Genomic DNA, 25,322 nt, shown 5'->3' with positions numbered 1-25,322 from the left:
AATAATATTGTTGAACATGCTTATAGATATTAGTTCTTGTATAATTATTGCATTTTACTTTTTGTTTTTGTTTTTAATCCTCCTTATATTAAAAATCAGTACTTGTAATTTTTTTATATGTTGAGCAAAACTTGAAATGTTATTTATCTATCTTAAAATAATATTGGAGACTAAACATGATAATTTGTAAATTTTAAGAAGTGGAAAAAAATAAAATCAAAGAAACACATTTTAATCAAACAAAATAAAAATTCAAATATTTTATAAAACCTAAAAATAATTGTTTTAAATTTTATAAATCAAAATCCGCTGATTTCACAAAGATTAAAACATATTAAAGTTGTATATAAGATTTTAAGCAAACTTTCACTCATAACAAAAATATATCTTCAATTAACTTTTAAACATAAAAGTAAAATTTTAAGTTATTCAAACATTTTTATTATATTTTAATTTCATAAGTTTTATTTAAATTTAATTAATAATTAAAATTATCATATGCATATTTAAATTTTAATAGCTATTATCTGTGTTTACCAAAAAAAATTAACGTTAATTTAGTATTTTCTTTAATGATTTGTTTCATTTTGCACATGAGAAATGTATGTATCGTATTCTAGATAATAAAACATAATCCATTTTCCTAACTTCTCACATTGCACCATTGCACGAAGCGAGTGTAGAGACGGTAGCCACGATGTTCCTACCATAAGAGAGAAAGATGCAAACGTTACAGATGAGTCTGTTGACACAACCTTACGTTCAGCCTCGTTTCCCTTGCAAGCGTTACCCGACCTTCTCCGCATCCTGCAGAACTCAAAAGACAGCGATCACGAAAACAGAGAAGGTGTTTTTCAGTGAGTCATTTGATCAAACACGTTGCACGCAGCCTCTCTCGGAAAAGAAGAAGAGGGTGTTCTTTTTGGACGTTAACCCGCTCTGTTACGAAGGAAGCAAGCCCAGCTTGCGCTCCTTCGGGCGGTGGCTCTCTCTGTTTCTCCATCAAGTCAGCCTCACTGACCCCGTCATTGCTGTAATCTCTCTAACTCTATTTGTTTGTGAACGAATGAATTTGGATGCAAGGGCTTACATACCTTTTGGTAGTGTGTTCTCTTATTAGAATTTCAAACTAACCTTACTACACCCGTCCTTATTAAGGTCAAATGGGTTGAATTTCCTTATGAACATTTTAAAGAAAGTAAAACACCCTTCTTAGTTAAAGTGTTAAAAACAATCTTTTTAGAGAATATTGGAGATGCTCATACAAGCTAGTAGTAGTTGTTAGATAGTTAGCTGATGTTACTAAGCTTTCTTTTACCGTGGTTTAGCTTTCTGTAATTACTGTCTTTTATTAGTTTTCTGTTATAATTGTGAGTAATTAATTTTAGTTTATGTATAGCTTAATTTTAATTTTCGAATAAAGGTAAAGTTCAAATTGGAGTATTTTTTGTAGAGAGCTTGAGTATTTTCTACAGTAAATCCTCTTTGAGCTGGGTAAGACTACGGCTAGCAGCAAAACTTTCACATTCCAATTCTAAAATGTGAACTTATATTAGTTCTTGAAGTTATATTAGTTCTCGGTTCATTATGCATGAAGTTCCTGGACTTCAAGGACTAATTTATGAAAATCTCATTTAAGCCTGATGCACTTTCTTCCAATATGCATTTTTTGATAAAATTTTCGTGTGTGACGACAAATGTGATGGTGGAGTGAATACTTATAGTGCCCGTATGTAATTTCAATCATTTAATTTTTTGATGGAATGAATACTTACGATGCATACATATAATTTCCAGAGTTCGGTGACTCCGAACCATTTACTGCTGCATAGGCATTTCTTTTGAATTCTCATTCAGAATATTTTTATGCTATGAAAATAAAAGTTTCATTCGGTATTGTATTTCATTTGCTGTGACTTCTTTTATGTTCTTTTTCTCTTTTCTTTTCTCTCTTAAAGCATTGAAATGATTGAGCAGGTTATTGATGGAGAAGGAGGCAGCGAGCATCGCAGAAAGTTGCTACCTTCATATAAAGCACATAGGAAAAAGTTCATGAGACACATGTCAAGTGGCCATGTTGGGAGGTCTCATCAAGTTATAAATGATGTTCTTGGAAAATGCAACGTGCCAGTGAGTTGCTGTGTCATTGCTATTATAAAATGATGTACTTGTATATAATTTTAATTTCTGACGCGTAATGTGCTTCATTTCTATGATATATTATTTTGCTGCTAAAACTTACATTGAAAGTGATGCATGCTTGGCTTCCTACTAGTTCAAAATTAGTTATTCTCCCAATCCACAAATCTAATTCGGAACTCCAAGTTTAACAGAAAAGTTATGTTTAATTCTTCGATGTATTCCATTTGGGAGGGTTTTCAAGCAAACAACTGTATCTTTACCAAATTTCTATACTAGTTTAACATAAAAGAGTTTATTTAAATCTTAAACGTTTCACTGGTTTCTGGGTATGTAGATGAGTTTGCAGAACAGAAATCTGTTGTAAGGCCATCATATTTAGAAACAAACACACACAGGCTACAAATTTGGATGTGCTTGGCAGGGAAATTGTTGAATGATGCTATTTTTGTTATTCAAATATAATCTGGAACGCTAGATCAATTTACTGTCTCCATTTGTAATTATAAGTTATTAGGATCTTTTATAGAATATCTTAATGTTATGCACATTTCTGATTATTGTCCTTAATATTTTAATGTATTTGTAACTTTTTCTATTAGGATATTCAAGACTATCTTTTGGTTGAATATAAATCCCAAAATTAACTACAAGAAACCCTGATGCATTGAACAATTGTACACTTAAATTACTACATGGAATCTTTAGTTGACATGAAGGTAGTAAGGGTGTGACTTAATATGTGAAATGACCGTAGTCCGAATAGATAGTAGTCAATGACAATATGTTTACTGACTTTTCGGAGATTAATTGGATCCCGAATGTTCTGTGATACTTGCACTACTACTTAATTGTTTTTTGTGGTAAACCATAAGCACTTATTGAGGTAAACCATACAAATCGAGGTACAAAATTTCTCACACAGAAACACGTGTTTACATTTGATTGTGGATATGACTGACCCTCTAAATATGAAGGGTCATGACTGGTTTATTTATATCCAATACCCGTTCTTGTACATTTAGGTCCATGATTAATTTTTTTTTTTTTTTTGCTTGGAGCTCATTAGACCAGAAACTAGCTGGGCACTTTTGGATTCTACGAGTCAGATTTTTAAAGATTAGTCCAAGATAAATTATGTTTCAAAAGTCTACAATAAATGCATCCTCTGATCCCACACCTATCCCTTTAACTAATTCACAGGAATTAAAAAATTAGTTAGCATTTAGCATGTTAAATTTATCAGCAGTATGTAAAATTTGTCAACAATTACTATTTAAATTACTAGACATCCATTGTCTGAAAGTCATTCATTGTATCTCCTCTTAAATAATGACTTTCAGCGTTCTATGCCAATAAGTGGACTGAATGAGGGAGGTTTTGGCTAGTGATATCCCTTTCCTCGCGAGAGTCTAACAAACGAATTTACATTTTGTTGTCCAGAACATTATTGAATAATTAAGGGCATTTTTGTAAAACAAATAATGTAATAACAATTTGGAGAGTGTCTTATAACAAGGGACGAAGTTATAGTTCTTAGAAGTTTCCTATGTATTGGAAACTAATAGTTAGAGAGAACTCTGTAGAATAGAACAGATTTTATTCATGCTTAAAGAAGTTCAATAAATAAACATTTATATACACTCAAAACGATACGTACACTAAAGCAATGATCAGAAAAAATGTAACAGAAAAATCATTATAACAGAAAGTTGTTACAACATATAACGATGACCTGTTTCAATGATGATAAACTACTAGATGATAAATGAAAGACATTCTATAACGAGTGGGTCTTGTCGGAATTAGGCGCGTGGGATACACGCACCGACAACGATGGTGGGGCATGGTGGGTTCTTTCTCGGAGCAATTTCCGGTTTTGTGATCGCCAGAGTTGGGCACACTTTTCTGTCCTATCAACGACCCCAATTGGCTACAGCGGCAGCTGCGGTGGTCGAATAGCAGCGGCAATGGCTACTGTTACAGTGGAAACGGATCTCCCAAGATCGGGAACTCTCATACCAACTTGAAAAAGAGAATGATTTTATTATTTTCATTCATGACAATTACATTCTCCTTACCTCTATTTGTAGCAATCTAATCTTCTAAAAAAGGGAAATAAGAAAACAATATACTAAAATAATCTAGAAGATCATACACATATTTTCTCTAATTATAAAGATTCTATAGATATTTTCTCTAATTAAGAATATTCTATAGATATTTCCACTAATTACAACAGAAACTAATAGTTAGACAAAACTTTGTAGAATAGAACAGATTTTATTCATGCTTAAAGAAGTTCAATCAAAACACATTTATATATACTCAAAATAATACGTACACTAAAGCAATGATCAGAAACAATGTAACAGAAAAATCATCATAACAGAAAGTTGTTACAACATATAAATATGACCTGTTTCAATGTTGCGGAGGAGGGTAATAGAAGGTTTATGTGAGAAGGAATAAAAAGGAATGAAATAAGTAGCGGGAAAAGTTGTTAGTTGTTAGAAGAGAGAGAGTATAAATAACAAACAGAGTAGGGAGAGAGATAATCAGATATTTTACTTTTGGAATAGACTAGACATTTTCCAGTGGAGGAAGGGAGGCTTCCTTGGAACACTGACCTGTAATCCTATTTTTCCATACTTTACAGAATTAATGAAATACGTATACATTCATCTCTTTTCTACTGTTTGAGTAATTCTATTTTTCCATACTTTACAGAATTAATGAAATACGTATACATTCATCTCTTTTCTACTGTTTGAGTGTTGTGAGAGGAGAATTCTCTGTTACGGTTCCCTGCATAAAGGAACCTAACACAATGTCATATTCTCGGATGAAGATTTTACTAAGCATAATTTTGAGTTGAGCAACAATGGCTCTCCTTTGGATAATTCTTGCAAAAGAAGTTCATTTACTTGGAAAGTTGAGAATTTCCTTGCTTTCAAGGAAATAATGAAGACACGAAAAATGTTTTGTAAATTCTTTCAAGCTGGTGGAAGTGAACTTCGAATTGGTGTGTTCAAGTCGTTTGACACTATATGTATTTATTTAGGGAGTGACCAGGTTGTTGGCAGTGTTCCAGATACAGATGTTTGGGTGAGATACAAGATGGCTGTGGTGAATCAAAAGGACCCAACCAAGACCGTGTGGAAAGAATTGGTTATCTGCACAAAGACGGGGAATAATTCTGTTTGGCAGTTCATGAAGGTGTCTGTTACGTTAGAAGTGGACACAAGATTTCTTGTACGGGAAATATTGGATTGCTATCAATGGTTTGAGTATTCCGATTTAGAGGCTTTAACATTAGAGGATGGTCAAGTTGTTTTGACAACTGACCTTGAAGAGCTCATTAAATCTAAAGACAGATGGGATAAATCTTCTTTGTAGGGATGGATTCCATTTAACATATGGAGATAACCCTTCTCAACCATAAGTTACTTTGAGGAAGAAACTTTTGAGGGATGCTAGTGCAATTGCAGGGTTGCTTACTGGTCTTCAGGTCTATCATTACGATCCTACAAAAGTGAAGTGCCCGCTTCTACCTACCAAGCTGTTTGGTAGATGTGATGGGAAGAAGGCCACCAAAGCTGATGAATCTTCCCCATGTTTGATGAAACTACTGATGGGAGATCAAGTCTTGCAGCAAGTGTTAATCCAAGGGCAGAAAGGAAGCCTTATGGCAGCCACGTGGGAAGTTGTGCAACAATTAAGGACTAGTTTCGAGACTTCAACCTTGAGGAGAAGGTTGTTTCTGCAGCGGCACTTCATGATAGGATATGTAATGTGTATGTTGGGAGGAAACATACTAAAACGTAGTTGTTGGTTGGGTTGTTAGGATGAGTGAGACTTTCTATAGTTAGGGTGTCTTTGTATGCGGGGAATTTCTTTTTGGTTTCGGAGAATTGTTGACAGGGATCATTGACATCCTGTATGAAGGGAACATCGTCCCTTGGATGCATTCATGCGGTACTTGTTTCCTAGAATCAATAATACGAGGTCTATTCAGTGAGTTTGGGTGTTTGCATTCATTTTCCTGGTTTCCTCTATTTAGAAACCTAACAGAAACTTAAAATCTGATACCTTTTTTGAGATCCACTTCCCCATTGCTCCCATTTGATGGAAATTGGAATGTTGACTGCGTAACTAACAGGAGAATGAGAACATTGATTTGCTTTTACTATTGACACATGATCCCTTAGTCATGTGTGAATCAGTTTCTCTGGTATCATGTCTTCATTTTTATTTCATTGCAAAATTATAATTGCAGGTAAGTAACAATATGGAAACTTGTTAGGAAAATGATACCATTCCTTCTATTTCAAGCATTCTTAAAGTTATTGTTTATGTTTATCAATCACTTTAGAATAATATGCACATATCATTCTCATAAATGTATGCAAAAGTGAAAAGGTCAATATACTTTTTATTCAACCATATAATTCATTATTGACAAGATGAAACCATGCAGGTTATAAAGGTTGCTGGTCATGAAGCTGATGATGTTGTAGCTACTCTAGCTGGACAAGTTGTCAATAAAGGGTTTCGAGTGGTCATTGGCTCCCCTGATAAGGATTTTAAGCAGCTTATATCTGAAGATGTGCAAATAGTTATGCCTTTGCCAGAGTTACAAAGGTGGTCCTTCTACACTCTGAGGCACTACAGGGATCAGTATAATTGTGATCCAGAATCTGATCTGAGCTTTAGTGAGTATAGCATACATTACAGTTTATTTCAGTTTGATATGTTCATTGTCGACATTTTAACAGCAGTATCCGTTTTTAATATATAAAATAAGGCGAGGCTGAGCCAACTTACATATTATCATTTTAATTCTTTTGACTAAGCTTTATGTTAAAAATTATGTTGATTTGGTGGCCTTTAATGGGATTTTCAACTAAAGTATGTTGTTTCAATAGAACTTTTGTAGCATGAAACTAGAACGTGGTTGTAGAGATAAAATTCAACCGAGTGGAATCTTTCTGGCCCTTTTTAAAGTTGTTTTACTTAATGGCTGAACGGTGAAGCCATTTTGATTAACATTATGGTTTATGTATGCTGTGATTGTGTAGGATGCATTGTAGGTGATGAAGTAGACGGCGTTCCTGGTATCCAGCATTTGGTCCCTAGTTTTGGTCGGAAGACTGCTATGAAACTTATTAAAAAACATGGTTCCTTGGAAACTTTATTAAATGCGGCTGCAATAAGGACTGTAGGCAGACCATATGCACAGGATGCCCTTAAAAACCATGCTGATTACCTTCGGAGAAACTATGAAGTTCTTGCCTTGAAAAGGTGTGCTGATTTTCTTTGTAAAACTTCATTCACATCTGTATCTGTGGGTTTGTTTTCACAGTTTGTGTTCATTTACTTGTACAACATACTTCATGGAAATAAATTATATATAGGTGCTGATATCCTCCTTCTTTTAGTAACTATGGATCACAATTTCTGACAGGGATGTAAATATCCAACTTTATGATGAGTGGTTGGTTAAGAGAGACAATCACAATGATAAAACTGCACTATCTTCCTTCTTCAAATATTTGGGAGAAAGTAAGGAGCTCAGTTACAATGGCAGACCTATCTCTTACAATGGTTGAACACTTTCAGGTAACTTGTACAAAACATCTATCTTTCACATTCTTGTCGTTTCAAATTTTCGGTCAGAGAAATCTGCTTATCACAGGAAACTATGGTTGTCCTAATATTTTAGTCATTTTTAAGCACAGAATATCCTGCTTACTTTTCATTTACGAATGGTTACTATTCTCATTAATCCTTTAATAAAACGATACTAGCTTGGCTCTTTTCCTTCATTATGATGCTGGAAAATTTTAGAGTATGCAATTTTTACGTGAGTTTGCGTTCTAGGATGCTGTCAGTATCATTTTTGGTCACTATAACATGGAAGCTTGCTACAGCTGTGTCATCGGCATTCACACACTGCAGATAAATTCTTGCGGTACATAATATCTAGATGTTACGCTGATGAACTAGCATGGTAAAATTTTCCCTGACCATCAGTAGTTATGTGATAACCTGGGAGATATTTGAAGATTTATGTGCAATAACCCTAGGTGTAAGATGTCAAAAATGAGTTGAATCCATTGGAACAACTCATTTAATTTGAAAAGAGTTGGGTTGGATTAAATGAATCAATCTTTCAGTCCACATAATTAGCCAATCTAGTTGATCAAGGACAGGTTGAGTTCATTGGACTGAGCCTTCGGGTTGGACTTTTTGTTGTGTTGTTAAGAATTGTTTAGTTAAATAATGTTTTATCAGATATTTGTAATGCTTTGTGGATTATTACGAACTTAGATTATTTCATGGCTCAAGTACCTTATTCCATTTGATCTTAGTATTTATTTATTCCATATAATCTTATTATTAATAAAAGATTAATCAACTCTCAATTTCTAAAAGTGCAACAATCTAACTATTTTTATTCAATTAATAAAATCATTAATAAACAAACGTTCATAGTTTCACTTGACTAATGTAATTTATAACGAATGTATAGTGACAATTTATAAAACTAGTGATATCAATTTTAACAGTCACAATATTGTATTTTGAAATTTTCAAAATCTCTATTGAACCTTCAAAGAGTCACATGGTTTCATTTAAATTAGGTGAATAGATTAAACATTTCATCGATATCAAATTAAACAAAATAAATAACTAACAGGATAAAAGTTATAATTAAGTCTTATTTTATTGCGTTTCTATGTTTGTTTAGCTCACTACAATAGTTTTAGAAAGAAAATAAGTATGTCTTCTTGCAAAAGTTGCATAGAGACTTAAGCTGGAAAAAATCAACGTGTATATGTTGATTACAATGATGATATAGAGGTATATTTATATACTTAATAATTATTATTCATCCTATTATTTAGGGGAAGTGGGGTACTATATCTTGTGAAGCAAGATGGAAAAAAATTAGGGTTTTTCTTTTTGGGTTAAATATGTTTTTAGTTCCTATACTTTGGGGCGATTTTTGTTTTAGTCCCTAAGGTACAATTTAGTCCTTCAACTTTAGAAAACTCTGGTTTTAGTCCTTTTTACCAAATTTTTTTAACTTTATTTGTTGTTTCAAGTGCTTGAAACAGCAAATAAAGTTAAAAAAATTTGGTAAAAAAGACTAAAACCAGAGCTTTCTAAAGTTGGAGGACTAAATTTTACCTTAGTTTAAAAGAGGGACTAAAACCAAAATCGTCCCAAAGTATAGGGACTAAAAGCATATTTAACCTTTTCTTTTGGTTTTGAGCCCAATTTCAAGATCCAAATATATTTGACTTATTGTATTCACCTTAAGATTGAGACTCTTATTTGAGACTGTCCATAATCCCTAGGTTAAGCCTTCACAGTGAAGAGTTTAGGAATAGTCACATTGTGAACGAATTAAATTTTTGCTCTAAAATAAAGTCTTGTTATCTCAATCGAATCAATATGGATGATTTTTTTTATAGAAATATTTAGGAAAAAAATGTTGAATAAATTTATCCATACAATAAAATTAGTTTTGTTCTTGCACAACTAAATATACCCAATAAAATTTTCCTTTATTCTACTAACTCCAACTACTCTATACCTATTTTTCAAGTTTCCTTTGTGTTATACGGATGATATAATATTTGCAAAAGATTTTTCAATGCTCAAGGTAGAGAGATTCTTATCACAATTTGGATTAATGAAAAAATGAAATGAAATTATGATTAAAATAATATTTATAGAGATATTTTGTTAAGCATAGCCTCATATGATTGAGCCACAATTATGGGTCAATTGGCTTAAAGACCCAATGACTAGTTTGCCTTTGAGAGGCTACACATGTTTTCTTCTGACTAAGTTATCACAGCGAAAAAATGTATCTAGTAGGTATATGAAGACATTGGTAGACAATACCCAACTCAGTTAACAACATGGTTGTAAAAAAGATGCATACTTTAGTGTGGGAGACATAATAGCTGGTATTCAGTGCTTGGTGTTTAGCATTTGGCCAAATGATTCATCCTTTATATTCTTCGATATTCAATATCTAGAATTTAATATTTGTTATCCGACTACGTTCCAATTAGCGTTAAGATCTTATTTATATTGAATAATCCAATTAAAGACTATAAGTAGCATGATTGAGGAATTTCAATCACATACACCAAGTTCATCATAAGTTACTTTGAAGAAGTTTTGTATTAACATTTTAAAAATCCATTTTTTAATTTATATATAAATTTTAATATAAGATTTTTTTATAAAATATTTTGTGCATGTTTCTTCTTTACAAGTGCTTATAGAAAAGTTATCCAAGACAACCTATGATAATATCATTGATAGATTATATTTAATTTCTTTAAATAGCATATCAATGTATGAATGATTAATTTTTTATAATTTTCTTTTTTATTTAGATAAGTGAGTCCGGTGAAAGAGGCAGACCCATTATGGTGGGGTTGAAATGAGATTTTGAACTTAATGTGAGGAAGAGTAGGGTTTAGGGTTGGTACAACTTTTGATCTCTGCTTAATTAATGGTCCAAGACTTTTGAGCAAACTTGATTAGGTCAAGCAATCGTTGGTTGTTATCATACGAATTGGTGGGTCGGCATGAGTTGGAAGCATGACTCCAATGCAAGATACTTTTGAGACAGTGAATGAAACCTACAAAAGGACATCATTCAGACATTTTATTGAAAACCAAATTAAAAGGACAAAGGCTTCACGTGTGACCAATAAATACCACACTGATTGCTTAATGTCCATCTTCATGTATTACTCATCATTTTGAAATATAAATAATTATTATTTTTAATGGTCTCTTCAAATTTTGAAAAATGTTTTTTTCTATAAATAAGCTAATTTAAGTGTGAATGTTTTTCGTGTAACATCTCAATAAATCCATAACAAAAGATATAATTTATTCTATGAGTTAACATGAATAATACTAAAGAACAGTAGATGAATGAGCGAGTAGGAGGGAATACTAAATTTTATATAGAATTAAAACTGTACAAGATGCAAAAATCATATACAATTTATAAGTCAATGCCGAATGGACATATTAGTAATTTATGACCGAACGGTATTACAAAAGGGATACCTAGACCGATCGGTTCTTAAAAAACACTAAACTGAACAGTCATACATATACTAGTTGAAAAAGAAAACCTAAACTAAGGAGCAGATGGTCCTGCACAGTTCTCGAGTGTAGCATCTATAGGCTGATCAGCAAGCAAGGCCTCTTCCAAGGAATCTTCAAAGTCGCCCTCTGTTCACACCCAAAAGGATGATCATTGCAATTGAAGAGAATAAATCGAACGGTGAAGACCGAACGGTACATGAACAAGACAAGAAATAAGGGTAAGCTTATGTAAATTTAATTAATCATTTTCTCATACATTTTAAACATACAAATAATTCACATATACCAAGATTTCAAACATGTTATCATAATCCAAGTATATCATTCAAAAACCGAACAATAAACATCCACTCAACCGACTACTATTGACACTGTCCGGATGGTATAAACCATGTAGCTCGCCGTTCTCTACACTCGGGTGGACCTGGCTGGGATACACTCAACAGACCGCCACCCGAGGTTAGACCAGTGGAACTACCTTGGTATAGAGATACCAGGCTAAAGGGCCTCCTGCCATTCCCACACATGAGTTACCCTTCTCTATCTGAGAAGCAGTAATCACGGAATATCAAGATAGAGCAGAACTTGAGTCTGACCATAGTCATACTTTACCAATCAATTTTCTATCATGAGATATTCCTCCTTGGAACACTCTTATATATACTCATCATAAACTCTCATCATTCTTGTTTCATACCAAACCAATAAACTTATCCAGAAAATACTTAGTTCACACATAGACAATACTGTAACAATATGACCGAACGGTCAGAAGTAGATAAGAAGATCGAATATAAAAATGAGCGTTAGCAAGTGACCGAACAGTTAAGCAAAGAAGGAAAACCGAGTACAATTTGAAGATCAAAGAATATAACTAACTCATAAGAATGAACGAACGGTCAAAAACATAATCAACTTTTGTAAGGAGAACCGAACATCAATAATTTAACCTTTAGCGGAATGCTTTTGAAATCAAAAGAAGTTCTCTTCAATAAAGCGAGAGTTAGTACAAGACCGAACACTCTTTAGGTAATCAAGTGTCAATATAAGGCCGAGCACTTTTCCAAGGGATTAATATTATAAACCGAATACTATAAAGGTCAGGTGCTGGTATAAAACCGAGCACTAAGATAACAGAAGGCTAGTCTATGACCGAGCACTTCTCAAGGCCGAGTACTCTTCAAGACCGAGCACTCAACAATGAATACCATAGGTGTAATGCCGAACAGTATTCTAAGAAATGACAATTAATATAAGACCGAGTACTCAGTCTATGACCGAGTACATCAAAGGCCAAACGCTCAGTATAAGACCGAACGCTCTTAAATGAGTACTTCATTCTGAAAGAGTAACTAAACAAAGTATTTAAGTTTCAACATAGTTGTACAAGACCGATCGGTCTTCAACTAATTCCTACAAATGGAATACAATTTTGATCGATCGTTTTTAAGGGAAACCGAACGGTCCTAATGACCATTTGATTACAGAATCAGATTTTCTCTAAGTTATTTAACCTTATAACTATTTCATATCAACATTTAACATGCATTTCTCAACATCAAAATCATACAATCATATTAAATTTTCACATCATACAATCAACAATCATATACTCATATAATCGTGCATATAGAAATCTTCATAATTAAATTCATAAGTTTCCCTTACCTCTAATTCCAGCTAACTTGACAACACTACTTCTATGGCTTCCCAAGATTCCAAAGTTGTCCAAATGAAAATCTGATCGGTGCAAGTGAAAGAGTTTGACACCGGGAAGAACTATTCTGAAAGGAGTAAGGTGGTCGGAGGAGGTGAAAGGGTTAGAAATCTAGAGAGAAGATGGAGGTTTCTAGAGAGAAGGAGGAGAAAATGGTGGTTTCTGGAGATAGAAGACGAAGAGGTTGCATGAAGAGTGATGCCATTTTCGAAACTTCAACTTTAAATATGACCACCCAAACAGGCCGTTCGGTCCACTCACAGCATGTCACTTGTCTTCCACTATCTAGAGGCTCTCATTCTTTCTGTCGCCGCACAAATCAAGGTGGCGGAGAATTAATTGCATTGCACACCTTGTCTCCCACTAGCCTAGAAAATCCAGAGAGCATGACACGTAAATGGAAGCATTAAATGGGGCGTCACGTTTCCAATATACTCTTTTTGTTAAAAAAAATCAACGGGATTCAATGCCATTTTATTATTTTTTTTTTCAAAATGATGCTGAGAATTCATTGTCTAAGGACTTGAATTCTTAGCTTTTCCTTTTTTTTTTTGGGAATCGAAAATTCTTCTGATTCCAAAAACACTGAATTTTAAGAAGATATTTATAGTTTTTTCTTTTCTTTAAAACAAGTGAGAAAAAAATTAAAACAAAAATAAAAATTGAAATCAAAATTAGAGAAAAGTAATTTAAAATGATTAATTAAAAATGCTGAGATTAAATTTTAGTTGATTTGAGAGAATGAACAAAATAAAAATTAATTCAAGGATGAATAAAATTTGATTTTTTAATATTGGTTTTATAATATAATTTGGAATTAAATTTATTAATATTATTGTTTCAAGTGAGAATTTGAGTAAACCGTTTATGGTGAGTTTTGTTGTGGTGGAGAATGCTTGTAAGTTGTCCTGCCATCTTCAACTTCCGCTAGGATTTTTCACTAACCCATGCTTCTTTGGGTGATTATTATGCGATTTGTTGGGATTAGCCTTTTCATCCTATGATTGATGGCACAAACTATGTTGGTAGTGGTTTCAAGCCTTTTTCTAGCTTGTATGAGAAATTGTATTGATATAATGATAATGATGAATATATTATGACAGTGTGTATAATTTGTCTTTGCTAAGATGAAAATACAATTGGAAAAAAAGTGAATATGAATTGTTATCTAATTGTGTATGTTTAAGAATACATGAATCTGAAATTTTAAAATGCATTTAGTGTAAGAAACTTAAAATCAGAAGTATGATACAGATGCAGAATAAATACACTGGATATAGACAAGCTTTCAAAAAAATTGAAAACTAGCAAGCAACCACTACTCACAAAACTAAACAAGTTGTAAAGACAACAATCAAAAGAACATGTTCAGAATTAAAAAAAGAAAAAACCAATGACAGTAAAATACAGAACTCATTCAACATAGCAAAACCCAGAAATGAGTATTTGATCTATTTGGTCAATTGAATCTCAACCTGGCTCTTGGGTGAAAACAGACCCACCTTAGGGTCTGCAGATTCTATTTCAGAAACTTGATATGTGCAGATTCTCATTAAATTCCCCAAACAAATTAAATTCTCAATTCTGAATCATGCTTAGCCTAAAAGAAAATCAACATGGCAGGGTAACTACTACTACACTATAAACCAAGAAAATAAACTGCACAAAACAGCAAAATTGAACATGATCCATAGTTAAAAGTTCTGTTCTGGTTGGTGTGTTAAATGGAATCCTGATTAAAAAAGACTTGGGACTTTGGGGTCCTTATGGTTTTCAAATAAAAACCAAGAATTCTGCAGATTTCCACTTAATTTCCCAAACAATTGAAGAACTTATTCTGAATTAAGGGTGATTGGCAAAAAGGTTACAGCCACTACAATTAAACGTGAATCAAGAAAGAGTAAAATTGTGCTGAAACAGTAAAGTGCCGGATGTAACATTCTAATAACAAAATTGAATTGTACTGGGTAAAACATTAAAATCAACCCAGTAACAGGATACAGAGAGGCTGGAAATTACAATTCAGAAAGATAGAGAGCAAGAAAATAAATTTGCAATCGGTTAAACAGAATCAACATTGAACTAAGGGAAAAAAAAACTTGGAATAGCATTAGATTCAAGATGAAAAATAGTACAAAGAGATTTACTGTAGGATCTTTTGGTCACTTTTTACTCACAGGACTCCTCTCACGCAGCTCTCCCTTTGTACAGCAGAAGCATTCCCCTCTCCAATGGCTACTTTACGCTCAATAAAGATCAAAACATTCAGCGTTATTGGTTGAACCCTCCACAATGAAGACGAAAACTCCTACACTCTAAGCACCAAGAGAAGAAAATTTCTGCCACTCGTTCTACCGTGTCTGTTTTTCTATCTCTTTCACTGTACGAAGACCTTATTTAAAAAAGGGGAAGGAAAACTAAACTAGACCTACACCCTGGTTCTGATTCTCGCAATGCAGCTTCACAAACAGCTGGACAGCTAGGTTGAACCCCTGCAGCCCAACTGTTCATGTCTTCCTGTTTCGCTGGGTCTGATCAGGTTATCAACAACTTGGCCCATTGAAAGAGCTCGCCAGCTCAACCAAAGAACTTGACAGCTCGGCTGGAGACCTTGGTAACCCGACAACCTGCTGAAGAACTCGGAAAACATGAAAGACATTCATTTATAACTAACCAACAAAGCCTTCACTTTCAGCCTGCACGATCACAGTTTTGTTAGTGTATGATAGGTTAACATATAATGTTTCCTTGTCCAATCACCCAATTAAAATACCAATTAACACTCAAACAATATCTATATATCCTCACATGGATATAAGCTAGCAAGTGGATCTCCTATAATTCATGATCTGTATTGCATAATGCCACCTAACTTGATACATGTTTTTGTGTCAGGCTTCCGACAATGTAACTGCAGGCTTTTGGCAACGGAGGTGCCACACTGATGCAGTGAAAGAAGGAGAAAATATTAGGTTTTTTAATCAAGGGTAGTTAAATCATTTTCATAGGGCTACGGGAGTGCAGGAAGAAAGACCCTTTCTTCCTTATCTTTAGTTATTAGTTATCTGTCAACAATCACCAGAAACAACACCTTTTACATTCAAGATCTGATTCCAAATTTGCATATTCTTCAAATTCAACATTCTGAAAATAATTCTCAGAACTTCCCTAGATTTTAAATGAGAAAGTAACTGCTGAATAATAAGAACAGGTTTGGACAAAAAAGAGAAAAGTGACTCAAAGATACCCTTTTAGTCTTAGAAATTTTATTGGAAAAAAATCTACAACAGCAAGCATATGACAGATTCAAAAAACTTTCTTACATCAAAATTTAGAACCTCTAGTTATTTAATCAAGCAGAGGACTTATTCCTTGTAGGTGGATTCAATATACTTATAACGTTATGTATTGACACAGCTATTAAGCTTATAGAACTGTAGTATAAATGGATTTCCCAGTAGACTAGATGTGATCCATGCTAAAGAATTGCAACAATTGATAGCTGAGGAACTACTATATGTATATATATAAACAATTAAAGAAAAAGGAAGCCCAAAAGAATAGTTCACAAAACAGACCCCATTCTCTCCCTAATACAAGAACCTAATCTTTTTACATAACGATCATCAAGAGAGATATCAATCTCCTTAATCTTAGACACAAAGTCCATTGCTTGCTCATGCTTCCCTGCTTTACAATAACCATCAACTACAATCTTGTAAGTTAGTTCATTGGGCCTACAATTGTGCTCAATCATAAATCTAATGACTTCAATTGCTTCATCAAACAATTCCATCCCCACATAACCTGACAAGAAAGTATTGTATGAAACTATTGTTGGTTGAATCCCTTTAGTGGTCATCTCTGAGAGAACTCTAATAGCCTCCTGCATTAGCCCTTTTCTACAAAACCCCTTGATAACAGTATTATAAGACACAACATCTGGCTCTGGACCAGAGTTTTGAATTCCCTTGAGTATTTCTTCTGCTTTCCAACACTCACCCTCTCGAACATACAAATCCATCAAGCAGTTGTAAGTGAAAAGAGTTGGCTGCAATCCATTTTCATAAATAAAATGCATCATTTCATGGGCCTTCGAAAACATCTTGTTCCGGGAATACATTGAAAGCATGGAGTTAATGACAACCAAATCAGGTTTGTATCCATACTCGTGCAATTTATCAAATGCCCTTTCCATTCCCCTAAGGTGTCTGCACTTGTGGTTTGATAGGATAAGGGTTCTCAAAAGAATCCAACTAGAAAAGACATGACCATCATAAATTTCTTTCTCAATCGCCTCTATCCCCTTGACATTCCCAGCCTTGGAATAACAATGGAGCATCAGTGAGTATGAAGTCTCATTAGGCTTGAAGCCCTTACTCCGCATGTCCAGAATGACAGATTCTGCTGCTTTCCAATTGCCTAGCCGAGCAAGGGCATTTAGAATAGAATTATAAGTTGTTACGCATGGTGTAAAGCCTGCTTTAATCATTTCCCCATACATTTTTGCAGAATCAACTTCAGATCCACACCGAGCATATGCACTAATCAATGTATTGAATGTGTCTTTGTCAGGCTCAAATCCAGAGTTTTTCATTTCCCTTAAGACCCTATTAACATGATTGTGCTTACCCTCCTCACTGCATACAACAAGCATTGTGTTCCACGTAGCCCGATTAGGAGCACATCCATTCAATTTCATCTCACAGAGAACATTAATGACATCTTCTGTTCTTGACTTCTTGCCTAGCATGGCAAGAACAGAGTTGTAAGTGTATACATTAGGAGCACAACCCAAGTCCTTCATCTGGCTGAACAACCTCAATGCCTCATCCTCCCTTCCCGCCTTACCATAGGCATCTATTACAGTTGTATAAGTAATAGCATTTGGCATTACGCCTTGGCTTGTCATTGTATCAATCACAGCCTTCCCTTGGTCGAGAAACCCAGCTCTTACATATGTTGCCGCGAGCTCATTGTAAGTGACCGCATCAGGAGGGCAACTATTATCCTCCATTTCTTTCAAGATGCTCAAGGCCTCAGTGTATATTCCAGCCTTTCCAAAAACCTGCAGCATAGTATTATACGTAACAGTTCCTGGTTTATAGCCATTCAATTTCAATTCAGCGAAAAACTTCCTAGCTTCATCTAGCATACCCTCTCTCCCACAAGCAAAAATCACGGTGCTGCAAGTAAACTCATCAAACTCAAGCCCTTTATTCCTCATCTCATCCAACAACTCCAAGATTCTACTCCAAGAACGACCCATCTTGCCATAAACATCAAGCATAACATTGTAAGTGACCAAAGTTGGATCAAGACCGAACTCAGTCATTTTTCCAAACAACACAATTGCCCGTTTATACTTGCCAGTTCGAGCATAAGCATGAAGAACAGTGGTGTAAGCCCGGACATCAAGTGAGTATTGTTCCACAGGAATTAAATCAAACAACTTGGATGCAATAGAATGCTGTGACTCTCTCCCCAATATCCGAACCATCAATTCAATAACCTGATTGTCCAACCTCAAATTTTGTTCACTCCTAAAATGCAACCAGCCCCATTCAAACAGCAAAAGAGCCCTCTCCCAGTTCCCAGAAAGGTCCAAAGCTTTCAACAGGCTGAGAAAATCAACCTCAAGCAACTCAAACTCAACAGAGTTGAAAAAACCATTCAATTCATGCAAAGGTGACCCAACAATTGAATTGAGCAACAACTTACCCTTGTCAGATAAAAATCCAAACTTTGTATCATCAAGCTGGTCCTGTTCAACAACGGGGTCAGAAGCTAAAGAGAGTTTCTTTTGCTTTGAATGAAGGGAGTTGTTAAAATGGGTGCTGTTATCCTTGGAAGCAGGCACAAGGGTTAGCGTGGGAGTGGTGATGGGGACTGAAGAAAGATGCTGAAGATGTTGGAGAAGTGAATCCAATTGGAAAGAAGGAGAAGGAGGAGGTGGTGGTGGAGATTGTGGAGGTAAAAAATTTGGCTTGAATTTTGAAGGTTGTTGGGTTTGTCTTGGTGCAGGGGCTGGTAAAACTGGCCGATTGGGGAAGAGGGTACCCTCCATTGGCACCAGCAAGTGCAATGGGAAGAGAAGATTTCAGTGGGTTTAGAGTATGAAGTTTTAGCATATGGATGTTTGGCTGTAAAAAAGGAATGAAATGTGTGTGGAGAAAACGAAGATAGAAAAGGATTACCATTAGGGAAAGGAGTGACTGGGGTTGAAAAATGATGGTTTCTCATGACGGTCATCCCCGAACTATTCTTCACAAACGATCACACAATGTTTTCATCTAGGAAAATAATATTACGATATTTTTGACACCATTTTGACATTGACATGTGTTAAAATATGGTTGGACGATTTCGAATTAAAAAAAGCTGAGACAAGAACATATTTGAAAGAGAAAAACCAAATTTTTTTTTTTTAATTTGAAATCGTCCAACCACATTTTGATACGTGTGCAATGTCAAAATGGTGTCAAAATATCACAAACATGTTTGATGACTAAAACATATATGGGTATTTCATATAATAGAACGTAATATTTAACAAATTTTGAAATTGTAATTTACTTTTAATATTTTCTCTATACCCTTACTCTTTTTAATCGGTTTATGTATTAAAGACATCAATTTTTTTAATAGTATTCTTTATTTACGTTGAATTTTTCTAAATAGGCTTCTTTCTTAATTTTTTTTTCTCAATTAGGTTTTTAAGATCTTAAGAGTGAAAAATTGAAACAATTAACTTTATGTGAAAGTTAACTTTCAAGTCACTTATCAGTGTGAGTTGGAATAATTTATGATGTGGCATATGTAGAACAGGTTACGTGAAATATGTTTAATTAAAAAAAAAGTTTTTGAGAATTAAAACCCAAAGTAGAGTTCATCATCTTCAACCTTACCTTCCATCATCGTCAACCCTAGCGATGGGTGCTCAGGGTTCATCACAAAATTAAGGTTCATGAAACCTAAATTAGGATTCATCATCTTTTCACAGGTTTGATGTTCAATTACCTAACAGAACTGAATGAACAATATGAAACAAATCAAAACCTAATTCAGAATTTGAAACAAACTGCGTCTATTACTACCAAAGCAGTTAACCATCTAAAACTACAACTGAATCAATAAAAAGTTTAAAGAATCGTTGAATTGAAAACAAAACCAGAATTGAAAGTATAACAGAACAGAATCAGTGCACAAAAGTAAAATTGATTGAGATTGAAACGAAAATACAAAGTGAAGTCACCGAGAAAAGCACACGATTGAGACCTCCATGGGCTATCACCACCGTGAGCCTCGATCAAGAACCAAAGAATCCAACATCTACACTAAGAAACATAGAAACCCTAACTACTCGCTCTCAAAGTCTCTCGGGTGGAGTCTGTCACCCTTCACCACACACAATTGTTCGCGAAGTCTGTCACCCTCTCGCGATTCCCACTAAAATTCTATTTACATACCCTTTTATAGGGTCTAAAAACAAGGAGAAAAAAGGATGGGGAACCTTCGACGCTTCGCTCTTTTCTTCAATCAGACGGTCTCCATTCACTTTGCTTATGAGCTCGCATCTGAACCCTTTGATCACTTCAGCGTCCTCGTCAGTTCAACACCTCCGGTCAGCTTCTCCGAGCGTTGTCACAAGCTTGACGACATCTCCTCTTTCTCGCTTTGCCCTAGCACGTGGGTTTTCTTTCTTCTCAAATGCTCTAGAGTGCTTCTTTCTGCCGAATGAACTACAAAATTGACACCCCCTAGCAGCTGCTCTCAAAACGACGTCGTCCCACTTAATCAAAGACGACCCAAGATGTGCATTTTCCTTAAGTGGGCTTCAGCTCATTTACTATTTCAGTGTTGTTCCCTACACCTCTCCATTTGCTCCCTCTACCTCCTCAACCTTCTGATTTTTTTTAATTATAAAAATAATCTTTTTTTTACTCTTTTAACCTTTTTATTTTTTTAGTTTTAATTTTATTTACCCTCGTCTCTACTCTGCTCAAAACCAACCCCCTCTAAGCTTTTGAGATCCGCAAATCCGCTTTTCTTCTCCCACCTCCGTCACATATTGGGTTGTAGGAAGGTACATGTTCACTGGACAATTATGGTTAGAGAATCTGTTATGGAAATTCCTACATGAAAATGTATTGGTCGTAGGAAGGTACATGTGTCAGCCATGGTGTTTGTCTAAGCTTGAGCAATACTTGATCGTAGAACCTTATGATGATTGCGCCTATTGTGAAATTTTCTCAATTAGTATTTCAGTTCCTAAATTTGTTTATTGATCTTATGGTTTTGGGTCTTTCATCTTTTATCCAAATTTTTTAAATGAACGGGGTCTTGGTCCTTCATCTTCTACCTAATCTTGACAGTTGGCAGTTGATTTTGACTATGCTCTTCGACTCATTTTGCAGTGAAGATGTCTAAAGGATCTGGATGCAGTGGGTTTAGATTATTTAACTTACTACAAAGCTTCATGTTTTTATTATGTTCTCATTTACTATTTTTTTTGTTTGCTTGAGTTGGAAGGGCTTTAGTCTATCGGTTTTTGAAAATTACATGTTCCGACCATGGTGCAAGATCAATAATGCTGAACATTATGATCATCAAGCCTGTTTTGGAAATTTCTCCTTTAGAATTCTAATTCCTGAATTTGTGTTTTATATCACGAACAGAAACATTACAGAGGTTTCCTGCAATGATTTTACAAACAGGAATCGCCCTGAAGAAATAACTCTAATAAGATAATCACGATATCTGGTTTTGGGCATTTCACCTATTACTCCATTGTTGAAGCAATGACGCAGACGGAGACAGTTTCAGAGGTTTCCAATTGCATGAAGTATGACCACTTGTGATGGGTTTCTTGATCGCGTGTTTCTCGGGGTGGTTTTGATCGTTTGAAACGGATGTCCGTTGAAGGAGGTGAAGAAGAAAAACGGATCTCGAGAGCTCTGGGAGGTGAGGTTTTTAGCAGAGCAGAGTAAAAGTGAAGCAGGAGGGTAAACAACATTAAAATTAAAAAAATAAAAAGGTTAAAAGAGGAAAGAAAAAATTTATTTTTGTAACTAAAAAAAAATAAGAAAGTTGGGGAGGTGAAGGAAACAAATGGGGAGGTGGAGGGAGGAACACTCTTACTATTTAGCCATTCCAGCCCAAATAACTTGGGCCTGTTCTGCAAAAAGAGAGAAATGAGGATTTAAACAGCAAAATGAGAAAATAAATTCCTAAAAAAAAATGAAATTTTATTTAATTTTTCTGAATATTTTTACTAAAAGGAAAAAAATATCTATTTATTTAAAAACATACTTTATTTAACTAAAAAGGGAAAATTAACACTATTTCTACAAAAACACCTATTTTTATCCTAATTTCTCTAAAGTATACTATCTACAAAACACCTATTTTTATCCTAATTTCTCTAAAGTATACTATCTCTAAAGAATTAAGAACTAAAATATCCTAAAACAAGAGTATTAACATGGAAAAATGGTGAAAAATAGAGAGTTAACAAACATCATCAATGCTATTCTCATTCTCCCTTTCCTATGTTTATTTATTTTGAGTACTTTCTTCAATAAAGCAGGAAATGCAACATATGAGTCTAATAATTAATCGATCTTCTTAGTCAACCTTCACCCCCTCAATCTCATACTTTTCAGGTTACATCACTGTTAATGAAAACCATGGAAGGGCCATTTTCTATTGGTGATATTTGTTGAATTACTTGAATCAGCTGAGGATGCCTACAATTTCTTGGTAAATTAGCTACAAAGATTCCCTTAGTTAAAATCGTGAGACTTTTTTATATCAACAGAAAGCTATGATGGTCAATTTTTAACTTCACTTAAATTTCTCTGACACATACCTTACTAGCATCATCACAATTCCATTTTCCAGGTCATTATATCCCTCAGCTTGTAGAGTTAATCTTTGATCGAAACAAAGATAGCAACAAATACCCCTTTATTAATCTTAAAGGTTTTATTGTAAGTAAATCAGACACAACTCATTCTTTTGTGAAAATTGAAGTTTTATCTCAAGGGTAAAAGTCCACTTGAGGTATCCGAAATGGACTTGTTATCTTCATTCACTAAGAGCATTTATTTATTGATTTTGACATCACCAACTCGAAACCATTATTTTGTTTTCAACATCATTGACACATGATACTTCGTCTTTTGAGGAAAAGAAGCTTTAGAGTAAATTCCACAAACACTACGTCGAGCATTCTTCCTCCTTCAGAAGGGTTCTTTCCTTCGTCGAGCGAGCGTTGATGACGGAAACGACGAGAAGTCTTTGCAGTAGATTCCAGTTTTGCTATGAGAAACCATGATCAATCCTAAATTTATTGTGTCTTGAAGCTCCAACACTATTGAGATTGTTGATAAGGGAAGCACTGGTTTAGCTAAACCTTAATCTCATAGTTTTGATGATGACAACACAATATTAATAACACATGTATTGTTATGTGTTACATGTTCCATTCTTTATTATGAATGATATATTGATAAACATGTTTGTGTTGATTCTCATATATGTATGCATATTCACCGACTTTATACTTGATACATCATTTGTGATTGCACTACATATGTTTGAGAAAAGAAAACCACATGCACTTTGTTGAACTTATATTGTGTGGAAAAATTGCAAGTTTGAAGTCGACTTCATTATGAAGTAAGTCGATTAAAACTTGTGTCGTTGCACAGATTTTATAAAACAGTGTTGTGAGTAATTTTGTAATGTAAAGTTTTTCAAAACTGATTTGAATTGTTAAAGTCGACTGCATGCGCAGTGAATTTGACTTAGTTATATGTTTTGAAATTTTGTTAATGCTTATGTACTATAACGACTATATTTCAATTCTATGCTAAAGCATTAAATGCAAGTCAACTAAATTAAATGCGTAATCAATTTGGTTGGTCTGACTGCTGCTAATTGTTTTAATTGTTATAGCTGTCTGATGATAGTCAACTACATTAGTGGCAAAGTCGACTACAGGAGTGTCTGTTTCATAGAAAACTATAAATAGACGTGATTTTGTAATTCACAGAGACTTTGGTTGTTCTAACATTTTTATTTGCTATTTCAGATTGCGATATTTGTGAAAACGCTCCAAGAACTCATCAAGAAGACAAAGAAGATCTTTCTTTGAAGAGTTTATTTAGGAGGAAGAAAATTGTGCTTACTGGTTGATCAAATTCTGCATTGTTGGTGTTCATCATATTGATCAAGACTTAATCAATCTATTGAAGATTGGACTGCCCTATTGGGATTACAGAAGAGAACCTGGAGTTCTGTACACTTTGAGGATTGTTCAAAGTGGGTTAAAGATTGCAAAAGAGGGGATATCTTGTTGCATATCTTTGTGTTACTGCCTATACCTTTAGTTAGAGGGTTAGAGAGATTGTGTATATTTTGACGTGGAGGTCTCTATAGAAATCTTGTGTAAAAACCTTGATTAATATAGTGCATTGGCTTCTTGGTTGTGGAAGGATACTGGATGTAGGCATTGAGGCCAAACCAGTATAGAAACTCTGTGTTTGTTTTCCCTTTCCCTACACTCTTTACTTTAAGTCGACTTTACCTTTTGCACAGTCAACTTTATTTTTTCGCTGCACTTAAATTTCTTATTCCTTACAATTCAAGAAACTTTGTAAAGCTTTATACTTTGCGAAAAAGATTATAAAAATACTCTGATTTTTGAACCTCACCAATTCACCCCCCTCTTGGTGTTGAAACTAAGCCATCCTGTTTCCAACAAACACGAAAAGTGTCATTTCCAATTTGATTTTCATCAACCTTAATTTGGCCATGTTTTGATTTCAGATTTCATATATCCTTTTTTTAATCTTTTAATTAAACATTTTCTACCTACGTATGTCACGTCATTAATTTAGTCCAGCTTACACTGACAAGTCACCTGAAAGTTAACCCCGTTAACCCAATTTAAAGGTAGGAAGCCAATTGCTTCAATTTTTCGTGGGATCGAATTGAGAAAAAAAAATAAAGAAAGGAACCTATTTGAAAAAATCTAACATAAATGTGAACTACGAGAATGATTAAACTTTTTTTTAATTACACATATGGAATATTCTTTGAAAATTTATTATGGGTCTGTCTATATTAAATCCTATAGCGTTGACTACTATGTTCAAGAAGTCAACCACACACGACTTTTTAATTCGATTAAACTTAATTGATTTGTTCTTAAACTTTAAATTAAATCATATATGTAATTGACTATTTAAATTTTAATATATTTGAACTGAATGTATGAAAATGGTGACTTCAGCTTATTTACATA

At 34.3% G+C, this 25,322-nt stretch overlaps 2 protein-coding genes across 5 annotated transcripts; one reads left to right on the top strand and one right to left on the bottom strand.

Moving 5' to 3' along the window:
* Positions 1-626: 626 nt before the first annotated feature.
* On the top strand, positions 627-24,126 carry LOC106771968 (5'-3' exonuclease). 4 transcript variants are annotated; one of them, XM_014658072.2, is made up of 6 exons: positions 627-1,033; positions 1,978-2,130; positions 6,620-6,854; positions 7,221-7,443; positions 7,607-7,761; positions 24,108-24,126. In XM_014658072.2, exons 1-5 carry the CDS (start codon positions 722-724, stop codon positions 7,749-7,751), a joined length of 1,068 nt encoding a protein of 355 aa, XP_014513558.1. In that variant the 5' UTR covers positions 627-721; the 3' UTR covers positions 7,752-7,761; positions 24,108-24,126. The 4 variants fall into 4 exon arrangements, with proteins under 4 accessions (XP_014513558.1, XP_022642126.1, XP_014513548.1 ...); XM_022786405.1 differs by lacking the exon at positions 24,108-24,126 and adding an exon at positions 10,563-10,582; XM_014658062.2 differs by lacking the exon at positions 24,108-24,126 and adding an exon at positions 8,034-8,489.
* LOC106771960 (pentatricopeptide repeat-containing protein At2g18940, chloroplastic) lies at positions 16,479-19,280 on the bottom strand. The gene has a single exon (XM_014658043.2). It carries the CDS (start codon positions 19,074-19,076, stop codon positions 16,575-16,577), a length of 2,502 nt encoding a protein of 833 aa, XP_014513529.1. The 5' UTR covers positions 19,077-19,280; the 3' UTR covers positions 16,479-16,574.
* Positions 24,127-25,322: the final 1,196 nt, after the last annotated feature.

The sequence above is a fragment of the Vigna radiata genome, chromosome 1, assembly GCF_000741045.1.
Source record: "Vigna radiata var. radiata cultivar VC1973A chromosome 1, Vradiata_ver6, whole genome shotgun sequence".
In the NCBI taxonomy this organism is placed as follows: Eukaryota; Viridiplantae; Streptophyta; class Magnoliopsida; order Fabales; family Fabaceae; genus Vigna; species Vigna radiata.
The sequence above is the reverse complement of the archived record's forward strand: the minus strand, read 5'-3'. Positions and strand labels throughout refer to the sequence as shown.